This window comes from Dermacentor variabilis, chromosome 3 (assembly GCF_050947875.1).
Source record: "Dermacentor variabilis isolate Ectoservices chromosome 3, ASM5094787v1, whole genome shotgun sequence".
Lineage (NCBI taxonomy): Eukaryota > Metazoa > Arthropoda > Arachnida > Ixodida > Ixodidae > Dermacentor > Dermacentor variabilis.
In genome coordinates, this window is record NC_134570.1 from 70,768,323 (window position 1) to 70,789,908 (window position 21,586).

At 46.1% G+C, this 21,586-nt stretch overlaps 1 protein-coding gene across 2 annotated transcripts in view; it reads left to right on the plus strand.

Annotated features, from left to right (window-relative positions):
• The first annotated feature begins 237 nt into the window (after window positions 1-237).
• The window catches only part of LOC142575857 (calpain-A-like), a 48,013-nt gene continuing 26,664 nt past the window's right edge, over window positions 238-21,586 (plus strand). Inside the window, exons 1-4 of one of the 2 annotated variants that reach the window (XM_075685560.1) lie at window positions 238-373; window positions 15,796-15,975; window positions 18,783-18,852; window positions 20,505-20,766. In XM_075685560.1, the coding sequence (XP_075541675.1) occupies window positions 338-373; window positions 15,796-15,975; window positions 18,783-18,852; window positions 20,505-20,766 (548 nt within the window). In that variant the 5' untranslated portion in view covers window positions 238-337. Of the gene's footprint in view, window positions 374-8,896; window positions 9,089-15,795; window positions 15,976-18,782; window positions 18,853-20,504; window positions 20,767-21,586 lie in introns of those variants that run through there. The other variant, XM_075685561.1, reaches the window with a different exon arrangement.

The window sequence follows — 21,586 nt, forward strand, 5'->3', positions numbered from 1 at the left end:
CCCTTTCTGCTACGCGTGTATAGCGAAGAGCGTTCGCGACCTCGTTGCCATTGAAGGACGGTGGACGCAAACACGTCTGCCTGGCACCAGTATACGTATATAGTAGATGTCAATAATTTCCTCGTCTGGATGGCAGGCGCAGAATAAAGCAAGCAACGCATGCCCGGCAGCCTCTGTTACCGCACAAAAACATCATCTTTGCCGACCGGTTTGGCAACAGCACGCTGCTCACGCGAGCGTTCCGGCGCGCGCCGCACACTCGGACTTCAGTACTGCAACTTCTGCAACCCGCAACACCACCGGCCGTTCACTTGGCGAGGAACGGCAGCTCAGAGCAATGCCCGAGGCAAAGGACAATATTCACGTTTACAAGGTAAGGAAAGAGACAGAGACAAAAAAAGATTTCTGCTTTATATGTTCTCGCTATTCACGTTGGCTTCGATCGATTTGCGCTCTTTGAGTTGCGAATTGGGCAGATAATTGGCTTCTATAAAGCGAAACAAAGTGCATGATTGGGTAGAGCATCGGGACACTGTGCTGGGGGACTTGGATTCAAAGTGCGCCGTCATACACCTCATTTATTATTTGAAGAGGTCAGAGACGAGTCGAGACGAGGCGAGACACGAAGCAACATAACCTCACTCAACCGGAAAGTGCCTGGTTATACATAACGCAAAGAATACGTCTAATTAAAATGAAAATCAAAAAGAAAAGGAAGAGGTGGAGGCAAATCCCTAGATGCGCTGTTACCAACGACAAGTTTCACGCGACACTGTGCAATCTTCGACTTCCTTGTGAACAAACGGTTTTGCCCCTTCGTTGCGGATACGGTATCAGTAATCGTATGACTTGGAAGAACGGCGGTGGAGTGGCGGCGGTGACACTTATGTCCTGCAGCAGCACATCCTTGCCAGTTGAGTCAACCTCCTGGCCTGACAACTGCGTGCGCGATGTACAGCAACCAGGAACCATGACGCTTACAACAATTTATCATGGCGTGCACACACATAAATACCTTATTGACAAATCGAGTATGCGCATGATAGAATTTTATGTAATCACCAGGGAATATATATATTGTCGTGTTTACATTTGGCTTTGTGGCTGGCAGCGAGACTGCCACTTCGTCTGGCAATACGGCATGTCGCTACATTGTTTTAATGCTCATCGCATTAACGTCAACGTTTGTCGTGAGATGGGCTCTGCCGGAAAAAGTAGATGCTTGAGCAGATTATAGGGCTATTGTGCTGGAGGGCCTTTTTGAAGGCCACCATTGGATGCGTAATATAACATTAATATTATATTAATATTATATTATAATAATATTAACATAATATAATAATAATAATATAGTAATAACGAAGATATTCCTACCCCCCTAACCGGGAAGTGCATGGTGATGTACGAAACAGAAAAATAAAAGATAAAGTCGCAATTGAAAGAGGAATGAAAAAATAAAAGCTATCTGCGCAACAGCGGCAAGTCTTTCTTGCCCCACTGCGCATTTCTGTATTTGTCTTCCTTGTCTACAAACGGTGTTGCTCCCTCCTTGCGGTTATGCTGTCAGCAATCGTATGACTTCGAAGGGTGGCTGTATGACGACTGTGCCGCTTATCTCTTGCAGCAGCCTATCCCTGGTGATTTCAGTCGGCCGCTTTACCTGACGATTACGCAATGCATAGAAACTGTAGGAGCCAGGTCGCTTACAGCAATATACATTAGCGTTTACTGATACTATTAGCCTCAGCGTGTATATACGTACGCATGAGGGAAGTCTCAGTTCACTTATCGACTTCTTACCTCTTCATTTCATTCGGCGCCATAGTCACACTACCTGGATAGGCACACATTTTCTTCAGTCAAATGTCACGTAAAACGTCAACAATCCCGTCACGCTACCAACCAAGAAGTGTTTTGACTGTCCTACGGGATTTTCTTTTCGCCGACATCCTTTATTGTCATCTGACTCGCGATTACACGAGCAGTTTTTGTAGCATCCGCAACCTTCCAAGCTGTTCTCTACAAGTTCACACGGACTTGCTGACGTGAGTGTATGTGTATACCACAGTGACTGCGTTTAGTACCAAGTATAGTGAACTTCAAGCGTACTCAAGTAACAACCAGCTATGAAATTCCAACCGCTGTTGGAACTTACAAGAATTGGATGTCCGCACAAGCGCTCAGTCAACCGAGCTACAGCGAGCGACCTAGATAGCGAAGTAAAGTCATTCTCGAAAACTGCATGCGCACTTGCCCCCGTGAAAGAACACTTGTATCGATGCAAAGCAAAACTTGACATTTAGACATAGTGTAGAAACCGGTGCAACCGAAACGTTTTGCTGCTTATGTAAGATCGCTATCGCGAGACACTAAGCGAGGCGACCCCCCTCTGTATTAGACAGGTCGTCATTCGTGTGTGGGTGGGTGCTGCCAGTATAAAGTTTTGCAGGCAAATTATGCAAGTCTGATAAACTCTGACTCGTGCATTTTCCTCCTGCATTTGCAAGATTGCTGTGTGGACCACCTGATTTGTTAAGGTCTAAATATTTTTTATTTGAATTTTTTTACACCGCTTGTGACAGCGTTGTTCCGGCTTTCCACGTGCACTTTAGAAAAGGCGGACGTTATTTGCCCGGCAAATCGCGATGGGCAGGTAGGTAATTGAGAATATTCAGTAATCAACTTTTTAATCATTCACTCTGTAGGGTATATGTTGCAAGTGCAAAATTTAAGCCACGCGTTGCCAACGTTACGTTCGCTTAGCAGAAATCGTAAGACCTGCATCACTTTCAACATAACCGAACTTAAAGTGAGCTGCCAGATACGTGGGTGTTCCAGCTAACAGTGTCCCAGAAGCCACCTAGACATAGCCATTTGTCGGGCAGATAACGTTCAACTCTTCAGGTAATCCATCTGAACTGGTCAGAGAGAGAAAGAGACGCAAATTAGAGAAAGGCAGGGAGGTTAACCAGAGTTAAAACCTCCGGTTTGCTACCCTGCACCAGGGGAAGGGAAAGGGGAAGTAAAGACGAAAAGAAGAGCGTGACAAAAATAAAAGCGTGAGAAAAAAAAAATTATGAAAAGGGACGGAATGGGATCATTATAGTCTTTCTAATAGGTCACTGTCACGTAAGAAGGTCAACTGAAGCCTTGAGCGATTTTCGCTGCGACGACAGTTCATGTCGATTGCACTATACGCTCTATGCGGTGTCTTTTTCTATTTTATTTCTCTCTTTCTCTCAGTAGCTATGTACGTCCGTGCGTGCGTGAAACCTTTAGGAGGGTGCAATAAATACATTTACAGTCTTATTTGCCTTATTTGTCATTGTTATCATTATTGATAGTATATGCCGTTGTGGTCATCCAAATGCGCATTTCTTTAATTTTTCTTGCCCTTTATTTTCTCACGTTATCAACGGCGAAGCTTAGAGAAACAAAGAAGTAGATGTATATAACACCAGCTAAAACCGGAGACCTTTAATACGTTTTTTTTATTAAAGGGCTCTGATAATAGGTAGCCTTTTCTACGGCTGACAATTTGAGACTTGAATGTTTTACACGCGGCTGCTGCATTCTAACACGGCATTCCAAGAAGGAGCGGGAGCATCGGTGAATCCTCTTTTTGTGGGAGTAGCTGCTTGTTCCCTGCCTAACTCCATTTAGCAGAGTTTCTGGATTCTTTGATGGAGTCAGTGTGCCCGAAACTCGGAAATTTGGTTAACATGGGACGGCTTATTCTTCAATGTTGCCAGCACTCTTGAATATATACTATAGGGCTTTACGGAGGCATAGTTTTCCGGCGCTCCCGTTTTCACCTTGTATCCAGTGGTGAAAATAAAAATCATGATGATGATGATGATGTTGTCGATGATAGAGAATAGTGGATGAATAGTGAACGAGAGAGAGAGAGATAGAAAGGCAGGGAGGTGAACCGGACGCACCTTCGGTTTGCTACCCTGCACTGGGGAAAAGGGGTATGGGGATGAAGAGAGAGAGGAGCAAGCGGGTGCATATGGAAGGCATAGTCAATGCGCGTAGTAGGGTATACGTGGCGTCTTCGATTGGGAGTTTTATCAATGTGCATAAAATATTTGTCCCTCAGCTACCGTAGTAGTATGCCAGGTGATCACACTATAGGGTGGAATGCAAACACAAAAAGTAAAAAAAGAATATTATATATATATATATATATATATATATATATATATATATATAGAGAGAGAGAGAGAGAGAGAAATGAAACAAAACATGTGCAGAAGCTATCGACGAAGACTGCCAATGTAAACGAATAGCCGAGAGCTCCTAGAAAGTCATTCCCATTATTTAAGGAACGACGCGCTTGGAGCCGCGTATTTGTTGAAGTGAGCATAATTAGCTAGCATTTGTTGTTTCATTGCGTAATTTCGTAGAGAACAGAGCTGTGTAAGGGTATAGTATAGACCCAGTGCTGCGCCTCAGCAACTAAACCTTCGGACGCCCCGAAGCTCTCGCGCGGGAGCACGTGCGTTTCAACGAGCTTGGTGTTCATTGATGAACACGTCCCGCAACTCGCTAAATTCCAGCCCCCACCAACCTTTCTGTCACCGATCGCCGCGAAGAAGGGCGAAAGAGCCAAAGAAAGTTATTCGCTTTAAAAGAAGCGTGCGGATAGAGTTCGATGTGCGTTGAACAACGCCATGTGGCCTAAATTATTACGCATACCTCCGCCAGGACGACTGGCTGAGGTGTGGCTTAAACCTTATTGACAAAAAGAACGGAATTCAGACGAGGTCGTTGGTACGTGCCGACGTCGTCTTCTTCCGACTGTGAGGTGTGTTGGCACGGACGCGCTAAAGAACGCTCCTGTCGATACCGCGAATTTCACTCGGCGACGGAGTGATTTCTGCCGCACCCATCCCGCGAAATGTTTCCGTTAGTTCCGCGAAGTTGGCCGCCCATCGCGGCATCGGCACGATCGTGGGCTGGGTGACATCGAGGCACCCCACTCTGGGTGCCTTCAAGATAGCGCTTTCCTGCTCTCCTCCTATAGTTTACCAGGTGGTGTGCCTTTCACTCATGTCAGCTGCGAACTAATTGAGCAATCCTAAATGACCAACGCTCTTAGTAACCTCATAACACGACACTTATTCTATTTTGATGTAAAACAACAACGTGCGAACTTTTGCCGCGTTTCCGGGTTGTTTCCATTGCAATGATTTGGTCGAGGATACTTTGACATTAGAGAAGCTACTTTGGCCGTCGCCGACGCATATGGCAGTTTTCAACGAAGGTGGCTCTGGGGAGCGAGCGACCGCAGCTATTTTTTTCGCGCCGTCGCTGCATGGTAAACAGCCTTCTTTACAAGCAATGCGATATCGCGAAAGATTTAGCCACATAGATAGATAGATAGATAGATAGATAGATAGATAGATAGATAGATAGATAGATAGATAGATAGATAGATAGATAGATAGATAGATAGATAGATAGATAGATAGATAGATAGATAGATAGATAGATAGATAGATAGATAGATAGATAGATAGATAGATAGATAGATAGATAGATAGATAGATAGATAGATAGATAGATAGATAGATAGATAGATAGATAGATAGATCACACTACTCCTATAGGTCACTATCAACAAGCAACGTATTTCGTAGCATATCTTGAGGGCTTAGGCCGGAGAAATCTTTTGGGAAGACGTCCTGAATTGGCCATCACCGCTTATACCTCGGAAATGGCCCACTGTAAGGACACTGACACGTCTGCACAGCGCAAAGGTCAAGGACAGGAGAAAGGACACAACACAGGCGCTCATGTGTAATTTCTGTGACGTGTCCTTGCTTCGCTGTGTTGTGTCCTTTCTTCTGTTCTCGTCTTTTGCTCTATGCATGCAGACATGTCGATATTGAATCACCAACTCGCTCAAGCTACCACTTTATCGCTCTGAGGGTGTCCCTTAAAGGGCCCCTCACCAGGTCTGGCCATTTTGAGCTGACAAGCGCCGCGCATACTATGCACGCTAACGATCGTGCCTACTAAGTATTACATCGCCGCGCGCCACAGAAAGAGCTGAAATTTCAAACTAGACGCCGTTTGCCTTTCTCCTCGCGGGCGCCGCGCTCCAAGACGGGGGAATGACCAAAGTGCGCCTACGTACATGTATATATATGCTGTGACGTCGCCAATAGCAACACGTGACGCTCCGAGAACTATTCAAGGCAGAATCTGTTATTTCTGTAATTTGTTGCTTCAATAGACAAAGTAATGTTTACAGAAGCTTCGCACCGCAGAAAGAAAGGTGTGCTTCCGTTTCGTATGCTTGTTCCCACGTCGAGCAATCGTGCGCATTGAGAGCGAAATTACCGATGCCATTTTCTACCAAGTTCCAGCACGCAAACATGGTCTGTGATCCACTTGCGTCTGCCTCAGGGTTCGTTTAGCACTGACTCGTGTCGCTAGTCAGGTGTTCTCGTGCACAGAGCGCAAGAACGTGCGCTGCGAGAAACGAGCGCGCGCGACAGCCAGCGGAGTGCGCCGCGCAGAAAAAAGCGAGAGAGAAAAAGAAAGATCATTGCCCAAGCACACCGTACAGATGGTTACCCATCGAAGCTGAAACGTGCGGCCCCAATGTTTATCACTGGGTTCATAGCGACGGTTCATTAAACGATGGCTCGGTAGGCTGCCGGATCCTCGATACGCAGTTGCTTCTGGCGCTCGGCTTCACGAGCCTGTTTTCGTGCCCTGGCTGCAGCATCGGCGCGGAGTTGACGAGCTTGCTCCCGCTTTTCCTCGCGGCGTTGCTAATCGAAAGCTGCCTGCTGCTCAGGAGTACGCATGACGCGTGCCCTGCCATTTCGGAGCCGGAGAGCAACTACTGCTCCTGCGCTCTCAGTTGCGGCGGGGAACGATAGCGATAGTGCGCCTCTCTTTCCCTTCTTTTTTTGCGCATGCGCATGGGGTTGCGCAGGAGGATTTTTCGGCGTACAGGCGACAGACGAATGGGCGGATGAACGAATCGGCTAGCCAGCTTGGCTATAAGAAACAAAAAAGAAGGCGGGGGCCCATGACGCTTCCGTCACGCAATCTTCCAGCTCCGGTATATGGGAGAACGCGGGGAAGGAATTTCGTTTGCGGAGGCTAGACGGCGCAAGTGGAGAGAGTGCCCTCGTTGGCAGTGACGCTCACCTCCTGAAATCATGGGTTCGCTGTACTGAAGTATTTCTTTCTTGTCTATTAATGAACCAATTAAAAAAATTCTTGCGGTAGAGCTCTCCAAACCTATGGTGTTGGGCTACTGAGCACGAAGTCACGGAATCGAATCCCGGCCACGGCGGCCGCATTTCGATGGGGGCGAAATGCGAAAACACCCGTGTACTTAGATTTAGGTGCACCTTAAGAAACCCCAGGTGGTCGAAATTTCCGGAGTCCTCCACTACGGCGTCCCTCATAATCAGAAGGTGGTTTTGGCACGTAAAACCCCCTAATTTAATTTTTTTAGCTCTCCAAAGAGGGCGCGTAACTTCTTCCAGCGTATAACCAAGATTTGTTATGTGGCCTGGTGAGGGGCCCTTTAAATCTACCCAGTTTGCGTGACTTCTAGGTGATTTCCTTTGATTGACCTTGCATTCAGTTAGCAGCGCAATTTCTTCTTTGCACACGAAACCGACTACGAGGAGTGGTCGCAGTATCGCTTCCCCTGGCACGCAAACAACCCCGAGGTGGTTCAGTAACACTGGCGCCCCCTTAGCTAGACAGATAATTTAGCCTCATAGCACGCACGCAACTTCTGCGAGGTCACGTCGGCGTCTTGTATGCAACGTGGCACAATAAATTACCACTCTTTCGCCACTTCACGGCAAGACCGTCTCTCTGAGTGTCTGTCAGCTTCTTACGGTGATCAATCCTTCCAGCACGCAAATAAGGCGCTATCGCAAGAGAGTAACGCTCGGCTAACTTCGTAAAAACAAGCGCGTCCTACAAACAGCAGCCTGCGACGTCGTCTTGGAGCCGCACCGCTCTATTTTCATTCCAGTGTAACGGGATCGCCTAGCTTGCACGCGATAGCGTATCGCTAGAAAGCACACGTGTTACGAACTCGAGCTGTGATGCGACTAAAGGCTTCTTATAGGCTCAGGTTTCGCAAGTGAGGCGGCAGGTTTTCGCGGGCGCCACTTGATGACTCTTTGGATGCCTGAGAAATCTTTTCGACTGGTGTGAATTAAAACAAGCCAGAATTAGGTTATCAGTTAGCGCTGCGCGTGTGCAGCCGCGCCCGGACGAATCAAGCTGTGAGCGGTCAAGGACGGAGTCAGCACTTCGCTTGCACGCGGCGCGCCCATAGCAGCCGACGGGCCGCTTTCGTTTCGTCAAGTAGGGCCGCCACAACGAACAGTGCAAAAACACAAAAGCGCGTATCAGCTAAATACGAAACCTCGGGCGAAGGCCGTACGTCGCGCCCAGAGTCGCGAAGATGTCAAGTGGCTGAATTAAGCGCGCTCACAGTAAACCGAAGATAGCGCGCAGCCTCCCTTAGCCAAAACAAAATATCCTCTCTCTGTCTCTCTCTGCGTCTCTCTCTCTTTACTCTTTATTCGTAATAAATCCACAGTATGCTTCATCTCGCAAGTCTTGTCGGTCAGTGTGCCCTTGTCGCAAACGCCGGCCAGTCCTCCTCCGTCAAAGCGTACAGGCGTGACAGACAATTAGTCAAAACTATCCGAGCCTTCGGCGCGGCGGAACAAACGGAAAGATAAGAAGAAAACAAACATTTCAGGGGAGGGAAGGAAGAAACAAGGCAGTCCCGGTCTGTGTGCGTGGGGGGAGTGCTTTGGAGTAGGCCACGTGCGCTTTAAAGCGTAGAGCGCGGGGGAAGTGCGAGACAGCGGGGGGTTATTTTAATCACCCTGCGTCGCCCGGAGGAGCGGCATTGTTGGAAGTGAAGCGGCTGGCTGCGGAACAGGCGCTCGGCATCGTCAACAGTTCTTGCCGACGGAGTTGTTGTTGTGCCTGAGAGCACTACCTGGCGTTGAACGCGTGCGGCGAAGCACTGTCGTGAAAAGCAGGAGCGATGGCGGAAACGACCAAGGAAAAAATCTACAAGGTGAGATAATTGAAAGCATGTCCGCCTTCAGCTCCTCTTTCCTTGTTTCCTTTTATTTACTTTTTTATTTCTTAACTTTTTTTCCCGCGGTCGTGGGTTAGCCGAAATTAATGGCTATCTGTCCACGCGCGCGAACGCCTGCTGGTGGCCGGTAAGCTGCAGTGTCTTCTTAATGGAAATGGTAGCCGCAATAAACGTTTTAACAGCTGAGTTATCGTAGTCTATGCACAAGCCCATGCCGAAGTTCACGCCGAGACCCTCACTCCTAAATCTTTACTTATGTACCTTCGATATGGGCAAATAAAGCATCAATTCCAGGCTACTTTAAATTATCGTTTCTACTACCAAGTCTCGACTAAGACGTGCAAGATTCGGGAACGAAGCCTCCTACTTCGTGCACAGAATGTTAACCAGATTACTTTTACAGGGGCGTAACAGCGGCAGTAGGGGCGAATGCCTTGCCATGGCTGTTGTTGTAGTGGCTTCCCGACAATGATCATCAAGATCAAAGGAATGTCAGAGATAAAATAAAGAATTGAAGGAAGAATGACACCTAAGCCTGCTTCAAACAAATAGGTCCCACTTCGTGTAAGATTACACTTCTGGCCTCTTTTGTCAATATAGAAGCTACTGGCTCGAAGTGCGTTCAGGCATCAAGGGTAGCCTTTGTCAACGTTGGCTTGGGTGTCCCAGAGCAACGTGATTAATACAGAACGTAAGGGTATGTGGTACCCGATTTCTTTCAAATTCTGTCTTCAACCCGCCCTGGTTATGGTATATTGGGCTTCTAAGCACGAGGTCGCGGGATCGAATCCCAGCCACGGCGGCCGCATTTCGATGGGGGCGAAATGCGAAAACACCCGTGGACTTAGACTTAGGTGCACGTTAAAGAACCCCAGGTGGTCCAAATTACCAGAGTCCCCTACTACGGCGTGCCTCATAATCAAGTCGTGGTTTTGGCACGTAAAACCTCGTAATTTCTTTTTTTTCGAATTCTCTTTTTCTTTTTCTTTCGTGTCACCCAAATAAGAAAAGCGCAGTAAACGTGGCCTAATGAGTGGTGTCTGAAAGACAAGCATGCAATTCCACACCGAATCAAGATATAAAACGCACCCGCCGTGGTTGCTCAGTGGCTATGGTGTTGGGCTGCTGAGCACGAGGTCGCGGGATCGAATCCCGGCCACGGCGGCCGCATATCGATGAGGGCGAAATGCGAAAACACCCGTGTGCTTAGATTTAGGTGCACGTTAAAGAACCCCAGGTGGTCAAAATTTCCGGAGTCCTCCACTACGGCGTGCCTCATAATCAGAAAGTGGTTTCGGCACGTAAAACCCCAAATATTATTATTAGGATATAAAACGCAGGCAAAGCGGCACAAAACAAGTTGAGAAGGACGTGCGACTATGTGTGAGCAATTTACAATGGAAGACAATCCTTGAGAACGTAGATTCCCACTGTATCATGTACTAGGAGACCATGTGACTTGAAGCACAAAATTTGAAGAAATTTCAGCGAGTAGAGGCGTACTTGCTTGGGCACTTCGCTTTTCATACATTGAAGTTCTGGATGTTCAAGTGACAGCTATCACATATGACCCGCTATCCTTCTTTCTTTTATGCTGAAATATGCTTAGTGAAACCCATTTGAAGCAATAGTGAGCAAAGAAGTCTCACTTGCGGGCGTTCAAGAGCCGCATCTATGAGTTCGTATTTAATCACGGAGCTTATCAAGGGAGCCTATCCTATCGGTATTCGTTCCAGAGAGCAATTCGTTATCCGCCTCCCACACTTCAGTCAAGTATCTCTAGATCTTTTACCAATGCATTTTCCAGCATTGTCTTCTAGCGTTTATGCTTCTCCAGGAATACCAGTAAGCGAGAGAGAGAAAAAAGAAGTAAAGGCCGAAACTCCCTGACATGAATTATCGTAAATGCGTGAAGGTCGTGCTCGTCGACAAGACTGCAGCCTACTGCCGTTTGTTGTTTGTCGCTTCACCGAGCGGCTTGGGCGCAATGCTCGCCCTCCTCGGCCGCGCCACTTTTATCTCTGCTCAAACTACCTCTACACACAGCACGGGGCCGCGCCTATCACGTGACACCCACTGCACATATGTGGCGCCGCCCAGACCCTCCTAAGGGAATCCTGTGACCCCGAATGGCCTCTGAATGCGCTTCTGCGAACAAAGAACACTTCTAAAGCATGCCTTTGCACCTTTATTTGGCTCCTATAGGTCGCACACTCCTCACCTAAGTCCGCTTTCTGCTGTAATGAGAGTTTTAGTTCGTTCTAGAAAATTAACGAGAACATTTTGGAACATGGACGTCGTCTATTGCATTCCTCATCACGTATATTCGATATATTATGCACTTTTTAGGGTCTGTGGGCACGCTAAAGTGATCCTTTTGATGCTCACCGAAAAGCACCACCTCTGGACTCCGGTGTGAGTAGCCGTATAATGCTTCTCATGAAAATAAAGGCGACGTACAGTCATGTGCAATATGAGCTGTAACATGGTGCCCGGGTCTAAGAGGCTTCAAGGCTACAGAGAGGCGCCGACATACGAAAATCCGCTTTAATAGGTAGCAGTTTATGAAACGGTGTTTAGTTTTTTTTATTTTTTTATTGGTGACGCCGTGCAATCTTGAGGCCCCTTCGACGACGGGCGCCATGTTACAGCTCATATTGAACGCGACTTACATGTTTCTCACATGTACAAGTTCTTTACTATATTTTTCTATTTTCTTTTATTTTTATTTTTTGTTCTAAATAGTGCCTATCATAACGGGCAGTACGTCGGCGCAGCGCTCGCTGGAGCTCTAGGAGAAGCAGGGAATACACCTGTTGAATGTACCTCGCATGCCTAGGCTGCTGCATCCAGTGTGAAGTTTGATGAAGGACCGCCCTGTCGTGCTCATATCATTCTGTGTCATGAGTCCATTAGGCATGTCATGCTGAATGCGCTGTATCTTGTAAGATGGCGAAGCATGTGGCTCGGTCATTCCTTGGGAAAGAGATCGCCTGAGAACGGCTAAACTAAGAGATATTCAATTTTTACGACCATTGAGGCCTAAAAAGAGTAATTGCTGGGCTATTTGGTCTTGCATTGCTGATGAGTGGAATTAACGCACCAATCTACAACGCACACTGGAAGATACGACAAAGAGAAGCGCTATACTTACAGCTGTTGAACAGTGGGAAGGGTTATACATATACATCATCACGGTAAGTACACGCACAATAAGTATACAGCTCTATCGCAGGAACAACGAACGCATACCAAAGACGGTTGCACAAGAATTCATATTCTGACGTAACAAGTGCGAGTGACGGCACACTTATACAAATATCCCTGTGCTTTTAATAACATCGGCTTCCAGAGCAAGATCCGAAGACCTGTTACAGACCCTATCTGCAATGTTCGTCCCCGAAAAAAAAACGAGCCTCACAACCACACGCATAACTTGGGCTACCGTATGTGCGCCCTTGTCATCTTTCTTGTTTACTTTATGAGCATGTTCCCGTAAGTGAGCGTTCACGCAAATTTAGGTTTGGCCGGTATGTGTACATTTTACCGCAAGACATGGGGAGGATATAAACTACACCTCTGAAGCACTTCACGAAGGACTTCTCATGGCATGTGCGCAAGGCGTCACGTAACCTTCAAATGATTACTGAGCGTCATGATGTACCTCTGGAATTTTTCTGCTCCCCAATAAGCTTTCTAAGTTGTGCGCTTGAGTTTGCTGTTAAAGCAGACAAAGTTGCCACACAAGGAAAGAGAGGCCCTTTGAAACGTATGTTGCAGTCCAAGGACAATCATCATCAGTTTAGCGTACCTTTCCTTTGTTTAGCGCTTAGCGATCGTCACTTTCCTGTCACGAGCTCTGTGTCTCACTGATACGTGCATGCCGTTCGATCATGATCTGAAAGTAGCTGGCACTCTTTGTTGAAAGAAAGAAAGAAAGAAAGAAAGAAAGAAAGAAAGAAAGAAACGCAAACTGCAAGCAAGACAGATGACGCTTATGCGGGGCGGGGCGAGGGGTCGCTGCAATGATAACGAACTGCTTCATAATGTACGTGTTCACTTCACCTCAAGTTATCACTGTGTTCATGGAAAAAATATACATGTTGCGAAGTAGACATACTTTTTGCCAACATTGTCATTAAATCAATCAATCAATCAATCAATCAATCAATCAATCAATCAATCAATCAATCAATCAATCAATCAATCAATCAAGCAATCAATCAACCTGCTCAGGGGCCGAATGCACAGAGATCTTTGTACGTAAGTGCTGTTTGCCATTGGCCGGTTTCCTTCGGTAGTGTGGCCAACATCACGATCGCCTCATTGAAGAAGACTCATAGCCTAACGTCTGCTGTTACGATCAACATTAGCGTAACAACTTTCTTTCTGAATACAGGAGCGAGCGTGCACTTTGAGCGAGCCGGTGGCGGCCCTCGATATACGCCACACTCCACAACATCTTACAAAAAGCGTTTCTTCCGTACCTCTACCCAGCGTCAGATCTACAGACGAGGGAGAGAATCCACGCGTCTGTAATTTCTACCCCTCAACCCGATCCTATTTATTGCGTTGTATAGCGCTAAAACAGGACAGTCCTTGTCTTTTGCGGACCCTTGGCGAGCATTCATCCTTGCCTTCCGGGTTGCTTGCCTTCAATAGGCGCTGCAGCGGAACCATTCCTTGGACTAGCGCCAATTTGCAATCTGTTTGTTGTCCCGGCAGCTTCTTTTGGATGACTACCAAGGCACGAGCGAATGCACGGGCATTACCCTGTAGTCCTTCCAACGCCTTCAACTCGTGCCCGGCATGCGGCGAAGAGAAGACCCGGTGTCGTGTTTCGCTTTTGTCCCCGTGCCAGCTTTGCTAGACTCGTATGACCGTGCTAAAAAAAATTCGCGAGTTTCAACTTTATCGTGTTTTCTTAAGTCGAAAAGAACATCCGAGCATTGTTTCGTGCAAGAACGAGAGGCTACGAAATGTTCATAGCCTTATTTGTCTGTTAAATGTGCTTAGGTTACACACACAAACTCAAAGACGTCATTACGTAATTAGCACTAAGCACGTCCCAGCTGCCGCATCATAACGTTGTCTCACGTGTCCTCTAAAACTACTTACGTAGAATATTTTAATGATACTGCGAATGTATAAAAGCATCGCGAATCTATAAAAACCAACCCTGCGGGATTCTGCAGGACGTATTTGTCATATTCAGTGTCCCTGTGTTTCGGATTGTCGATTAATTCGCCCTCGCGCTCCGGCCTGCTGGCCTCTTGGTTAGCTCGGAAAGGCGTTGGTCCCGGGTTCGAAGGCTGGACCAGGGCAAATTGTTCCTCAGTGGCGAGGTTTCCTTTCTGAAAAAGCCGTATGAGTTTCCGTGGGTTTCCTTTGTAGCTTCGTGATAGATTCAGGTGGATGACAATTTTACCTTTCATGAACCTTCCGCCACCTCACGAGAATCCACGGAACTGGTTTTCCGGAAATAAACAAATTATTCTGGCGTCAACGTGAATTGTGAGACATTAATCGAGGGAGTCGTGTGACGTCACGTGCGACTTCCTGAGTCAGTTTTACAAGCTGTGGGGTTCTCACCCGTGCTCTTGGGACAAAGGAACTACAACACAGTAGTGCAAACAATCACAAGGGCATTTATTGCACCTTTCATAGAACAACGCCTGCTAGCCGAGTTGCTATCCACAAAACATGCCGATTGGCACGCGAAAAATCGCGAAAGTCCGACTCACCGCGACCGGTTAACGAGCGAATATGCTCGCCCCATGCTGGACACCAACGCCTGGTCGTCCGCGCGTACGGTCACGCGAATGGTGGCGCGTTCGAACGATCGTGTTCGTCTATTCCGCGGTAGGCTTCGCGAGATGGTCTCGCAGAAGCATGGATCGGCGCACGCGCAGAACGTCCGCGCCGCTTTCCGAACCCGAGCCAAAGAGGAAGAGCCTTCTCCTTTCCGCGCTCTTGACCACGCTGTTAGGTGGCGGTAGCAAAGCCACACTCGCGCCATCTCTCGCAGTGCGCTCCAACCACATCGACTGCCGCGGGCACCAGGCCACGCGGCGAAGCCGGATTACAGGAGACGGGAGCTATGCGGGAAAACGACATATCAGGGGACGCGTGAGAGTCGCGCATCCCCACAAAGCACAGCATTGTAAAATGCTATATGTCTTACTTATTAAAAGTTAATGCGTGAATCGTCGTCTAAGTTTCTTTGCTTTGTGTGTCTTTCCAGCTGTTAAATATATTCACCATAAGATACATTTGCCAGTCCCGTTCACGAGGCCAGTGCTAAAGCTTTTCGTTTACATGTAGAATCTGGGTCCCTACGCACGCCACACAGACACAGAAACAGAGAGAAAATCTTATTAAGCTAGAACACGTCTTTAAGAGGAGGCCCCAGCCACTCCTAACGTTGGACATATTAGCGAAGGCGATCAGCCAACGCCAACAGCTCTTACGAACCAAAGGACGTGTCAGTGCGGCCCCTCATGAATTCAGGGCTGCATTCGCGAAGCTCATCATTCACAGGAACCATTTGCCGGTTGCCAGAGCCGCACCCTTGATTCTTGTCAACTTACGGGTCTCTCGCATTAACAACTGCTGCGTTCACGCGGCGCGCTGAGTACGAGCTTATCAGTTCGAACGGAACGCCACGGCGTTCGTCTGCGCAGTTCGGCGAACGTTTCTCCGGCACCAAGACCAAGACCGGCGAACCTCAGGACTATGAGGTCCTGCTGAAGCGATGCCTGAAACGCCAGGAGCTCTTCGAAGACCACGAGTTTCCCTGCGTGAGGGAGACCGCCTGGGGCACCAAGGAACCCGAGTTCGAAGTCGTCTGGAAAAGGCCTTGGGTAAATACTGCGCAGTCTTTCTTGTATCGGTTTTCAATGCGAAAGCATTATACGTCCCATGAGGCAGGAAAGCCGGCGTTGTTCGCAAAGAGTGGCGTCAAAAATCAATATGACGTCGTCAGCGTCTTGGGTGACGTCAATAACAATACAGAAGATAGGAAATGGTATGACAACGTTAACTGGTAGCAATTACGGGTAATTAACATGAATAAAGGTTAATTAAAGTGAATTATAGTGAAGTAAATTGAATTAAAGTTAGAACAAGTTAGACTAAGGGGACTTGAAGGTGGAGTAACGAGAATTAAGGTCAATTAATATGAATCAAGATGAATTGAAGTGGATTACGATAGATTAAGGTTGGTACAAATTAGGGCAATCTGGATTAAGGTAGAGTGGCGAAGAACGCGCGACAATGTATGGCGTCACGTATCATGGGCGTAACCAATTAATTGCAGATATCACTATGCTTTCGCATTCTAATGAAGTAAGGATACTTAAGTGGCTAGCAACTTTTTTTCCTGCAGTTAAGGGATTGATTTATTGACTGATTCGTGAGACTTAAAGTCCCCAAGCAACACCTGTTTAAGAGAAAATCAGTAGCAATTGAGGAGTATCGATTCGAAGCTCATCAGTAACATCTCGTTAAACCCTACCCGCCTACACAACGTAGTAAAGGACTCAGGATTTACTTTGACCACCAGGACACAGCCTGTCATTACCGTTTCGCTTAGTTTGATACCTCAAAATTCGTATTGGGGCACTGGAAAACTTAACGCACAGGGCATTACCAGATTGGGCTATTAATTACCGAATTGGGCTACTTCTCGTCCGTGTTGCCGTCAGAAATTTGCTGTCAACTATGTCGCTATTTCGGGCTATATATAATTGCTTCTGAAAACTAATCTCCTCCCACACTTACAACTCGTCTCCCTGAGAGCCACTAAATAAGCTACGCTGAGGAGGGGGCGGGTGTCGGATCATAACTCTAATGGATGCCCCTCGCACGCAAATTCGGTGATAGTAAGAATGTAGCAAATCGTAATCCGGACTGCCAGTCACCATGTACTCTGCTTTGTGCAAGAACTAAGCAGAACACTTATTGGTTGGCAACAGAGTTGGAAGCTTTTATTTGGCTTTCTTTTACTATATTTAATTTCTTGCGGAGAGTCCTCCCGAATAATTCAGTTTGTAAAAGCTGTTCAATTTGTGAAAGCTGAAAGCATTGAAGTTGCCAGTTTGGTGACATTCCTGTTTCTGAGGGACAGCTGCCATCTATTATAATGCGTTTTGTTTCATAATCTATCACATCATTTTGTGCTTTTTGTTGTCTTGTGTTTTGTAAAATTGTCGTCAGCTATAACTATGCTGAATATATACTATTGCTGAGCGTGTTTACTCAGTGCTTCTTGTGAAACGACTTTTCTTTTCGCTATTTCACTCTCTCTTTCGTTCTTTTTCTTTGTGTAAAACAAAAGACTGCATTGTCATAAATTCCGCATTTAACATATCATAAATTTGCCTGCGAGCCTGTTTGGCCGCACTCCTTCAACTGATGCAGCAAGTGCGAGTGCAAGGGAACAGTGAAACGCGGCATCATGTGACCACATACCTGTGTGCGTGTATTTAAATAGTCTTCTCCTAGGCTCCCGGACAAAGCCACAATAAAACCACGTGACGAGCAACGCTGTCGTAACAAATGTGCATCTGCATGAACGGGAAATCTTATTTAGCACCTTTTTTGGCGGCCTACTCAGTAGCTCTGTAGCGCAAGCCTCGTGCGAAATCTCGGATTTCTGCTTTCCGTGAAAGAGATTAACATGTGAATTTTCTTGCGGAAAATTAACTTATTGCATGACTGGAATAACGTCACAAAAACACTAATTTTTTTTGCCTACCATTGGGCTACTTACAGTTTTCGCGTTTGGCTATTGTTAGGCTACCGCGGAGGCCAATTTGGCGATATGCGATTCGAGTGATCCGGTAGCCCTGCGCACAGCCTGCAGTAGCGATTTTGATACGTCGGATCAAATCTTTACAGCTGTGAACATTCCAGCAAATCGATTACTCATCAATTAATTTATTTATTTATTTATTTATTTATTTACGTTCTCATTCAAATAACATTTTTGGTGATTTTTTTTTTCGTACGAATGCACTCTTTGTGACCGGAAATAAACGAGTTGCATATTTTTTTCATATGGAACTGTATTTGATCATAAAGAGGTTAACGCGGGTACCTTGATCTAGCTGCACATACATTTTGGAATTCCGCGCACCCCGTATTCGAATCCCGCAGCCGGGAATCGGATCCGTGACCCCGTACTCAGCAGCAGGACGTCATGGCCACTGTGCCACATCGGCGGGTGGCAGTTAAGAGAGGCTACTAAAGCACTCTTGAAGGGGTGCCTAAGGAAAATTTTAAGCTGGACTGCTAAGTTACACCTCTGAAATATCAGAAGCGTTTTTCGTACAGTGATCGAAGCTTCGTTAATTCAGAACAAAAAAAAAAAGAATAAGGCGGAAAGACTTGCTTGAAGTTGCATGACGTAATGCATGACGTCATGCATTAGGTCATGACGTCATGACGTAATGCATGACGTCATGAGATTTTAAAATTTGCAACAATGAGACACTGAAGTAAAATAACAGTTTTTCAACTGGCAATATGACGGGGAGGAGTGGGGGAGGGGGGTGGGGTGAGCAGCGACGTGTCAGTTTAAAATTTAAAATTTTAGATTTCCCGACTCGTTAACCGCGGGTTCTCCGGCCCATGTCAGTAATGTTTTGTCCGTCTCTCGTTTTCTCAGGAGATAAGCGAAAATCCGGACTTCCTGAATGAAACTTTCAGTCGCTTCGATGTGGAGCAAGGCGGACTCGGTGAGTAACGGAGGTTGGTGACAACCGGGAGCGAAAACTCCGGGTAAAAAGTTATCCCCAGTCGCACATGGTAGAGTGCTAAAGTAGCGTATGCCGTACACCGGTGAGTAACTTTAATGACATGAGTCCCGAATATAGTATTACCATGATGCGCCAAAAAAAAATACGATACGCTGCATTCGCATTCATATAAGCGCGGCTATAGACCACTCTGTGACGCTCAGGCAGCACGCCACCTGTGTGACGCAAGCCTTTTGATGGGAGGAAAACACAACAATGCCCAGGTTCCGTGCGTTGAGTGCAGGCTAAAGAACCCCACGTGGTATGAATTATTGCAGAGTTCACCACCATGGCGTGTCTCATAATTATATCGCGGTTTTGGCATGTGAAAGTCCAGAATGTAATTTAATTTTTCAGCTCTTTCCTCCCCATAGGAAAATTGGCCACTTCTTGAAAGTTTTAAGTAATGATTTTTCTTATTATTATTATCACGGTCAAAATAGCATGCTATATATTAATCTAAAGCTCAACAATCGCATTTTTAAAGAACTTTAATTTGAAACAAGAAGGTTATGGTGTAATATGTTATAATATTTTTTGAAAAATTAAATTTATTAAGAAATGGATAGCACATTTCCGTTTTTGCGGTGATAACGCAGAAAGATAAAAAAAACAGAGGAAAAATTCGAAGTGCACAAAATACTTTCCCGTTAATTGCCTATGACACGTGCAAATTTCAACGTTCGAAGTCATTAGGAACATTAATTACAAAAAAGTGTTTTCTGCCTAGTGGAAACTGCCTTGTGGTACTGAGGGTCTTCTCCGTCGTCCGAACAATAAACTTATGAACTCCGTTCATCCTCAAAGTTGCGTTTTTTCATTATGTTTCATTGAGTGTTGTTATTCCACCACATTTTGATTTTTGTTACCTATTCATTTTGTCTAGTTTGTGATGTAATCTTTACCACCCCCTATGTAATACCCTCGTGGTGAGGGCCTTTAGAGGTTTATTGAAATAAATGAATAAATAAATAAATAAATAAATAAATAAATAAATAAATAAATAAATAAATTCCATACTTGATTAATGAAAAATTCGTTTGAGTGCCGTAATTGTAGTTCCAACATTTGACAGAAGTAGGTTGTTTTGTCTTACATTATTGTTAATAATCTCATTCCTGCGAATGAACTGAAGACGATTCTGGTCATTGATGATGCGGTAGGCAAATATTCCAAGATCTTATTTAACCAAACCATCAATCCGAAGTATATTGTGATAATGAAAGAGCGGAGCGAAGGGAATCGCGCGAAATTTACGTAATCGCACGGATAGCTTAATTTTGAATTAGCTGAAGCGGAAGCAGATCAGTTTTGTAAGTTAATCCCCCAAAATCAATGCAATGGCCTAAATGAGTGCGGATGAAGGCTCATGCGAACAAAACGCTTTTTAACACCGTAAATAGTGCCCAGCAATGCCGCTGTCCTTACGGAATGTTTTTTTTTTTTTGTAGTTTCAAAACGCACTTTTGCTCGGCTCCCGTTGGTCATGGGATCAACAATTTATTCTTCAGCTAAATAATCTGTAATCTAAGATGTCGTTGACGATTTTAGTCATCGCCTCGGCGTATAATGACACTTTCTTTACGTGCCAGGTGACTGCTGGCTGCTAGCATCCATAGCCACTTTGACTCTGCACCAAGATCTATTCAAGAACGTGGTGCCCGAGGGTCAGAGCTTCCAGAAGGACAAGTACGCCGGCATCTTCCACTTCCGCCTGTGGAAGGCCAACCGCTGGATCGACATTGTGGTCGACGACAGGCTTCCCTACAGGGAGGACGAAAAGACGCTGGCCTTCGTGACATCCAGCGCTAAAAACGAGTTCTGGAGCGCCCTCCTGGAGAAGGCCTACGCCAAGTGAGCCTGCTTCGGCAAACTACGTCACTTCTGCTTGCTGCCTGCGCGTGGAAAGATGAGAGAGTCATAAATCGCCAAGCTTAACTCGCACAAGAAAGTCGACTTCCAAATAAGTCTGCTTCAGAATATGTTTACTGACTGGCGATTGAAGGAGGTGGAAGGAACACAATGTCAACCTGGACTTGTAAGATTGCATTTGTCGAACACCCAAACTATTAATTGCAGCGAATCGACATTATAGCGGACCGAGAGCTAAGAGGCAGTGGGCGACAAAATTATACTGCTACTATAAGGAAAGCAGATGGCGACGCCGTACTGAAATTTTTGTATTAGCTCGCCGTGGCTTCTAAGATAGCGGAAACGACTGACCAAGAAGCTTGTTGATGGTGCACTGGAAAAAAAAAGTACTTGTGCTTTCATCGACTCCCACTGAGCTGATGAAAAGCAATATCTTTGAGTATCACTGAAACCCAGTGTTCATTTGTATTTAGATCGCGCAAAATAGGACACCGATAACGCTATGACTTGGTTCCGTTGAGTGTTTGGGTCATTTTTTACTGTGAGGGGTGCAACTTCCGATTAAAAGCACTTCCCACTTAATTTATCCTCAATGCATAGTTCCCCCAGTATCCTCCAAGGTTTTATTTTACAGCAAACCTTTATGCGAAGGGTGCATAACCGTTTCCGTGCGGGTCGTTGTGGAGGAGGTAAAGACACGCCAAACAAAACCGAGCCAACACAGCATACAGGAACGTACGTCGGATATAGCAGACAGTATAGATACACTGAGCTCGGATATAGTGAATCATATGCAAATTAT